Source organism: Haliotis rufescens, unplaced genomic scaffold, assembly GCF_023055435.1.
Source record: "Haliotis rufescens isolate VD_foot unplaced genomic scaffold, xgHalRufe1.0.p SCAF_5, whole genome shotgun sequence".
Lineage (NCBI taxonomy): Eukaryota > Metazoa > Mollusca > Gastropoda > Lepetellida > Haliotidae > Haliotis > Haliotis rufescens.
This window is the reverse complement of record NW_025964223.1, coordinates 13588699-13597849: the sequence shown is the minus strand read 5'-3', so window position 1 is coordinate 13597849 and position 9151 is coordinate 13588699. Positions and strand designations below refer to the sequence as shown.

The window sequence follows — 9151 nt, the reverse complement described above, 5'->3', positions numbered from 1 at the left end:
TTGCTGACTCGGTGCACCCTGTACATTCCTCACACAGAAATACGCGGACACTGTGATGGTTGTGGCATTTCACAGTACGGCGTATTTGTGCACTATGAGCTGTCGCTCACACCTTCAAAGCTGGTTTGTCCCGGAAGTGCAGGACCCCGGGCCTTACATCAATCACGGCTGTGGCATAAATATTGCAAATGTTAACAGAATTACCCAAAAGAGCAAATGTCGACCAAACAAACATATTAAGATACCACACACGTAGTAATGAATAAAAATAAACCCGGGTATATATTCTCATTTGTTCACCAGTTTATACAAGTGCCCATTCATACAATAAGTTGAGCATATATACATATAAAACATGCGCCCTTTACGCCCTGGGCGCTCTGTGATGTAATTCATTAAAGTCACTGCACGTGCGGCGCAATCTTTGTTGGTGCAGGTTGTCTGCAATGACGACCGGGGCCTCCGCCGCTCTCGCGTGATTTGTTTTAAATGCCATTCGAACCACCGACGTGATTTGGCGTGTCACGTGTCCTCCAAAGGGAAATCACCCCGACTGCTTCTTCCTGCAGACCACAAATGAATCTGTCACTGCCGTGTAGATTTGTTCATCAGACGTTGGCAAGTCACGTGATTGGCATGAGTTGATACGTCTTCACTGTCACCAATACATCTCTTTCTTCGTCTGTTGTAGAGGAAGATCCAAACCTGTAAACAAATAGCGAAAAAAACATATAAAATTGCACAAAACATATAATCAGTATTCATTCCTATTTACGGGGTTGTCTCGGGCGCCTTAATTCGCTGTGCAGAGTTGCGTCCCTTTGGGCATGCCAGAAACCTATGATCGTGACCCCGATTATGCTTTTAGGTTTGTAAGCACCATGCCTGTGCCCGTGAGTTTCACCAAAGTGGTAAACGTCTAAGACATTCATTACTTCGGGATTTCCTCCCACACAAAACTGACACGCCGTGATAGAACAGGAATACTGTTCAAAGCGGTGCTAAGCCTAACTTACTCACTCATGCGTATTACAGTTCAGTATGTGTTCGTTTACGATTGGGGAAAGCTTATCTGAATTATTAAGAGTTTTATTTGCATAAAATACCAAAAATAATGAACCACTCATATCAGTCTATTTTGTCATACCAGTCTGTCGGCTGAAATATTGACATTAAAGCAAAGAAAACGTCGAGATATGTTGAAAGGGCAAGGTATTGTGTAGCATACACACACTTCAACCCAGAAGAACATTCCAGCTTCTTGGCTCAGATACGCAACATTTTATACACAGACGGATATGAGTTTACAAACAATAGACCAACACAAAATATAATTGTAGGCAACCCTAGTAACATTTGCGAGACGCTAACCAACCTGAGATCCCCGAGTCGACGCCAACAGTTGAAGCAATGTCTGACCCGAAGCGCCCCATAGAATAGTATCCTGCGGCGGTAAAGGCGTCCGAGCTCTTGCCAAGATCGTACTGCGCATGTCTGGAATCCATACGTCCGCCGAGTGAAGGGTTTTGCATCATAAGAGAGTTATAATGTGAGTTAAGACGACTTGCAGAATCCATGCTTGAATAGGAAAAGGCATGGGGACCCTGATGGCCGTATGTGTGGGCTTGTGACGTGTAATAAGGCCAGTTTTTATGGAGTCCGTATAGAGAGGATGGAAAGTATGAGTCCGCACTGAGAGGGAAGTTGCTGTGAGCGGAACCGGAAGCTGATGGCGGCGGTTGATATGCACTATTCCAAAATGATGGTGGTAACTTCCGATTGCACATTAAGGATGTATCTGGAAAAGAAACGGTGGGAATAAGTTTATGTTGATTTGACAATGGTGTGTCTTTTTTTCTTTCTTTCATAACGTCGCACTCAGCAATATTCCGGCAACATGGCGACGGTCTGTAAATAATCTCACCAGACAAACCAATGATCGATATAATGTGCAGCGTCCTACGCCATTGGAGTACGCCGCACAATCAACCAAGTCAACGAGTTTGAAGGGGGGAAGGGGGTGGTGTGGTAATTGACTAATCCTTGCATACAAAGACAAAAACCAAATTGTTTCCCGATTGACATATTTACTGTCAACAAATAGATAAAATAAAACATTTGTAACGACCCCTCGCCCTCTTCTTTCCAGAACGCTGTATCCGCGCGTGCAGTTAAGAGTATGCGGATTGCTATCATCACGGTGCTTTCGCTCGTTACAAGGTATCTCAGCGTGCTCAAGCCATATATAGTTTTCCCGATATAGGGGAGACAGAGCACAAGTGTACATAGATACAAAGACACCAATTAAATGGGCACTGGGCCATATATACAACATGTGTGCTTTATAAAAGAGTAACTGTCGGTCAAAACAAAGTGTACATGCATGCTTGATGGTGACTAAACATGAAACAAAGAAGTAATGGTTATACGGGTGCCACATAGTTCGGTTTTGAACCTTCAGTTTGCAGTGTTGCGGCAACTGTCTGAATAACGTTTGTCAAATCCATTTCTCAAGTGTTTACTTTCTTTTGGTTTAGATTATTTTTTTTCTGATTAAATGGAGATAGACCCACAGGTGTATAATGACACCAATTAGCTGGGACCTTGGTCATATAGACAAGGTGTGAGCTTTATAAAACAGCAAAAACTTATGTTGCCTATATAGATTTCAACCTTTGATCGCGCAATGTGTCTTCTGAGAATACATTATCGTGGCACCCTCGCATCGTCCAGACGCTGTTTATCACCCTCTATTCTTAGAACTATTGTTTCACGATCGAGGTGGCATGATAACTCTACGATTTCTTCGGCATCTGTTTTCACATTGGGCGACATTATTTGACATGACCAATATTCACTTCTTTAAATAATTGACCTTTAGAGCTCGACGCTCCTTTCCCATAGAGAAGAAATATGAATATCGTTTGATATTCAGATATCAAAATGAGAAAGGCTATGTCTTGTTTACATTTCATTGAATGCAAATTATCTCTTGTTTTAATTCTTGGCTTTGGTTAGTTGATAAAACATTGCAAAATGGTTATACGGTGTGTGTTACACGTGAACATTCCGCCAAACTAAGAAGGCAAATCGGCCGAGGGAAGTCGAATGCCGAAAATGTAAACAAACCCTCAGCCCTGTATTTTTGCCATCTGACAATAACAGTAGCGTACTGCATATGATTAAAGTCTAGTGCGTCCTATTCCGCGTTGGAAAAAAGAAAAACACAGAAATACTGGGAAAAGATGCGAGCAAGATTCTCCACTAGAATAGCCCACCCCGGATCCTCTTTGATTTCTTATATGCATGCTGCTCTGGTTTGCGGAGACTTCATTCGGCACGGCACAATGAGCGTTGGGAACACACGATGGCGTTCATTTCGTGCCTCGTTGTGGGTTGTGTGGTCCCCGATATGGCTGTTTCGCCGCCAGATGACGGCCGACACACGGCTCACGTTACCGTATTTAAATCAAATTCTGTATTTGAATATCACCACTGACTGGGACCTCGTGACATTTTAACACGTGCTTTTCTGACGCCAATAAGGAGATGATAGTTTAATTTTGGGAGACAGTACAATTCTAGTTAGTACTTGTCCAAACTGTCTAATTTGTTATCAATTTGATAATTGATGTTTAATGAAACAAGACCATACGGGCGCTAAATATATTTCTCCCTCTTATAAAATATAAAGATAAGGTAGTAGTATTGTATATATATACATCTCTAAGGGTCCAGTGCAAACAGCTAAGACATTATACATAAAGTATATTTTAAACCATGGCATTTATACATTATAACAATAACAAAAAATGCACAAATGACCCCTTGGTGGAACCAACAATCGTATTAACACATGCACATATGAACGTTTAACAGAAATATAGTACTAGTGATGTCAATATAAGGAATAATTTCTTGATTCATTTTCATAAATATAGATAGCATTGAAACTCATTAGGAACCATAGTTTGCTGTGATCGTGATTTTCACCAAACTTCTACGACCAAAGACACTTCAGGCTTTCCTCACATCAAACTGACACAGTGATATTAATTTCTGAAATATTTTTTTAAAGGGGCGTTAAAATCACTCACTTATTATTCTTTTTTTAACGGCGACAGCCTTACTGAGAAGAACAATATTAAGCCCCATTCCTGTGTCCCCCGCGGGTTTATTGCTGGAATATTGCTAAAATCAGCGAAAAACCCAACTCACTCACACACTCATTCACATAGAAGGATGGTTACACTGTAGCCACAAGTATCGCAACCATAACACGGGTCAACACACAACGCAAACACACTTGACCACCGGAATCTCCTTCTTACGTCATTGTTTCCATACGAAATACAAAACTAACCAACTGCCAGAGAGTGTTTCCACACGTGTCACTATTCAGTAACATGCTCATCCAGGAATACTCGTATGGAGTGACCGGTCATTGCACAACTCGGGTGTGTAGAGCGACTATTTGTGGAGCGTAACACCCGTGCTCCTGTAACCAAACATTGCACAAGACCAACTGTTGGAAATACCGGAGGCTATACCGCACACTGATACATCGCCCGTTCACAGGACTTCTGTCTTGAAGAATTTAACCCGCCATCATTTGGACACTGGTGCTGTGGGTATGGCATTGTTTCTCGCGGAGTTTGTGTATTGAATTGTATAATACCCATGTTAGTGTTTAGAAATGTATAATACCCATGAAATTGTTGCCAGTCAAGATAACTGTTGATGTTTGTACAAGATTTACCGATGCCCAGAACCCTTTCAGAAGAGTTCTGTATTGCACATAATGTATCCTAATTCTGCGAATTTGATTCAAATCTACAAAGGAAGGACTAAAATATTTCTGTAGTATTTACTGATATGCCATTTTGCTGGACTTCTGTGTTCTTGCCTTGAGTAGTTGATAGTAAGGGACCGACTATTTGATAATCGGAGGGGGCGGGGATATTTATTCTGGATACTGGACATTTATTTCAGCTACAGTTACAAACATATTTATAACTAAAACTATAACTAATTATAACAATGATACAAAAAATAGAAAAATATATAGAACACCTTGCAAAAATGTATCCTTCGTGGCTGACAATTTCTGTTTTAACAGTCTGAAGCATAATTACTTTGCACTTATAACTTTGACGCTAAAATCATTGTGAGGGGGAAAATGTGATCAAGACACTTAATACACTACCATAACGGGAAGTACATCTCTGACCATTATTCGAAAATTTACCCTTCGACAAACCCCAAAAACAAATACACACCGCAGACATTTAAGCATTTCAGACACAATGTCATGTAGGTATCATTGCGATACGGATTACGCACAATTTACCATTTTCAATTTCAGAAGCTACAATGTTACGGATTGGATATCATTTCATTATAAAGACTATAATACTTCAAGAAACATATTTTACGAATTGCATATCAGAAGGAAACATTATTATTTTCTTAAGATACAGTGACACGTCGTCAATCCGGAAATTACCGAGTGCAACCGTCTGGATTAACGAGTCGTTGGTACATCGTAATGTCACGTTCATAAACACAGAAGGTCCTAACAGTCCCCTACAGTAAGGCGTGGATTGCGGGTTAACGACCGTTGTATATATTCATTGTATATATTTTGATTCACACTACATAACCAATGCATCGTATCTTTAACATTCTCGCCAAAACACAAGCATAACGTTCCCATGTTGTTGGTCCTTCCAATGCCTCGGATCGTCAGTTTATGCCTTAATGACAGGAATGTGGGTCGGGACGCACGGTATTTAACTAATGTCAATGTTTAGCTCATCGCTCATATTGACAACAAACACTGGCCAACAGGAAGCCTATAGAGAAGCCAGGAATGTACATATACAAGGGATAAGTGGTCACTTTCTTATCGATTTCAAAAACATCCAAAGCGTGTAAAATGGCGGGAAATATTTAATGACAAATTGTCCCGCGTGTTGCAAGCAGCGGAGAAGTGAGAAGTGGTGGTCAAGTCTTGACAAACTTTACCATGCAAATATCCAACATGGACACTAACAATCGCAACATGTCTGTAGTGGATATTGCGGATCCATCAAAAGAGATCTCGACAGACATCAGTTATTTCGACTGGATTACTCTCGGGTATAGTATTATTGGTATCGTTTGTTTTTATTATTGTTATTCATCTTTTTTAAGGTAAAATTGTGTTTAACGTCGCGTTTAATATTATTGCACCTATAGAGCGAAGCTCGCGCATGTGTGTGTGTGTGTGTGTGTGTGTGTGTGTGTGTCTGTGTGTGTGTGTGTGTGTGTGTGTGTCTGTGTGTCTGTGTCTGTGTCTGTGTCTGTGTGTCTGCTTGAACTAGTTCGGACTTATGCCGATTTTATAGTGCAGGTCCACTGAAATACCACCCCGTGGTTTAACATGGATACCCCAGAAAGTAACAGTACATGGATTGTACAATAAGATGCCAGGTGCCACTGGGTATCAGTATAAATTAGTCATTAACATCTACAAAAAAATCACATTTTCCAAACATCAAGTATTTGTATCAAGTTGTTAGTATCCCTATCACAAACGCGATCAAGTAATGAAAAGTTTATCCAGATGGTGATCAGATTTCGCTAAGCATTTCTTGAAGCTCGATGCCACAAGTTCCATCCCCATCTTTTCGACATGGCCTCATGGAAGTGGAGGTATTTTGTCTACTGCATGTTTTGTGGGTAAAACAATGGGGATCAGCTTACCCTAGTGTACATGGGGCTGAGACTGGATCAAGGTCAGAACGCGAGTGTTGTCGACACACAAGGTGCCAGTGTTTTTATGATGTTCAGATTATGAATGTGTTTGTTTTGCATCCGTGTCACCCGTGACACCCGTGACACTTGAAATGATTGATATAATTATTTTCACATGGATAAAAACCTTGATTACAAATATGATAAGATCGTATCATCACTATTTGATAGTGATACACAAACACATGCTCATGATATAGTCGAAATCGTACAATCGACTGTGCTTTCAGCAGACATGTCCTGCAAAAATGGAAGGGTTTTGTCATTTCATATATTAAAATATATATAGATATTAATTATTATCTCCGTGTATGTATGTTGTATGAATGAATATATGTATAATTGTAAATGATAGTGCCTGTGCACGTGGCATGTTGGAAAGTGTAAATGCATATTATCATGCATGACGCCACGAACTGTCTAATTTATAGGACAATTGAGACAAATCAGATCTATGAAAAACCTGACGCAATGCTCTTATTGTTTAGTTTATTATTTGTTGAGGGATCAACCAATCTTTGCTTCGCAGAAATACAAACTTGTTCGTTCTAATTTGGAAAAAACACCATTAATATAAAAATTATTTAATTGTGTAAAACGAAAATCACATTCAAATTTGCACATTCCAGAAAAGGTCTGTCGCTTATTTTCAGAGGCGGTACCTCATTCTGAATAAGCACATTGCCTGTCACGTCCAGGAGCTATGCTTATTTAAAGCCATATTTTGAAGACATTGCAAGGTTTCTCATACATTCAACATTTTGAAACTAAACTGTTCTACTGTCGGAATCGCGGGAACCAAATTAAGATAACATTTAAGCGTGAAACTCAAGAGGTTTATCGTTTCTCTACGTGCAATAATTGTCTATTTCCCCGAAACTGACAACATGCCCCTCAGCGCCCGTCAACACATGTCAACCAATCAGATCGCCTCCTGGAGCGAGATCACGTGCGATAATATTTCACATGATGTCTCCTCGCGCTCGATGCAAATTAATTTGAGGTTGCAATAATACCCCTGGGGATTGGAAGCACATCTTAGGGGCTATGTAAATCTGTTTAACGGAACTGAAAACTTGTTGATATCAGTCAATCAAAGACAAATAACACCAGTTGTCTATACTGTCACTGTCAAAGAGTACATGTCTTACTTTGTCTGGACTGAAACATAACCTTCCAAAGTTGCTTGAAAAGGTTGTTAAATCTAGTACTGTCTTCTTTCTGGTTATATATGCTCTTTATCATGTATATTTCACCGAATAAAGCGTTCGCTGATAGCGTGTCAACAATGTTTTGTTTGTTATCAATACGCATGGACGTTATTACAAAATCGACAAATCTTTGTAATGCCCCTTTGCACGTTCAATCTCAAACAAAATGGATTGATAATTCCGAAATGCCAAGGTTACCGATGAGAACATAGGCATTCTTTCTTAAATAAACTGCCGACAAAAAAGCGTATGCACATGATAATTAAATTTGCCAAAAACAGTACATATCAAAACGTTACCAGCCTGAAAACATTCGCCGAAACGCTGCAAACTTAAGATCCCAAACACAACTACGATACTTGTATCAAATACATCACCATCGAATAACCATGTCTTGTTTGATTCATTTTAACCACCATCAAATATGGATAAATGGTACAAACTTTCTTTTTTCTTTAATTTTAAGCCACCATCAAACATGCGTGTATATTTTCTTTTGCCCGCAGTTTAACGCAGAGGCAATCCAAAGCAAACAATTTTTCAATGTTGCATTTCTAAATTCACCTGACAGGTAAAGAGAATTATACAGAAAACAAATTTCAAAATGGAGGTAGAACATCCTATTTACCAAACCACTAATGATCTAACAGTTATAACAACTTCCACGTGCACTCCGGACGTTTGTTTGAAAACCACCGTCTTTAAATCTCCTTCCAACGAGTGTTGAGGGATATACTGGCGTTAAACAGCGATTATTCATGTGATTAAATGATATATAAAGCAAATTATCGGTTCATATTTCCTCCCGGAAGTCAGCGCAAATTCAGTAATTGAGTTACTCAAGGCGGGAACGGAGTTAAAGCTAGTTGCGCACGTTGAAGGAAAGCAGTTCCATGTGTGAAACAAGCGTGTCAGATTTGCTCTTGGTTTGAAGTTAAGAATGTCTAATTCTAGATTTCCTTTAATGACTTTTTTATAATTATTCTAATTAGCACACGACAAGCTTATAATCCCTACACGGGCTGAGTGTTTTCCAACAACTTGTCAAACTAGTTCGATGATTTGTAACTTATTTGCCAAAACTGCGCCACGGTTTACGTAAGTTTGTTAAGTCTTAATTTGTAGCACGTAAAGGTCATGTT

The 9151-nt window shown here is 39.6% G+C and overlaps 1 protein-coding gene across 2 annotated transcripts in view; it reads right to left on the bottom strand.

The window, feature by feature from the left end:
* Positions 1-273: 273 nt before the first annotated feature.
* The window catches only part of LOC124138320 (transcription cofactor vestigial-like protein 2), a 31769-nt gene continuing 22891 nt past the window's right edge, over positions 274-9151 (bottom strand). Inside the window, exons 3-4 of one of the 2 annotated variants that reach the window (XM_046504911.2) lie at positions 1376-1798; positions 274-705 (exon numbers count right to left, since the gene is read on the bottom strand). In XM_046504911.2, coding sequence (XP_046360867.1) covers positions 659-705; positions 1376-1798 — 470 coding nt within the window. In that variant the 3' untranslated portion in view covers positions 274-658. The remainder of the gene's footprint in view (positions 706-1375; positions 1799-9151) is intronic. The other variant, XM_046504910.2, reaches the window with a different exon arrangement.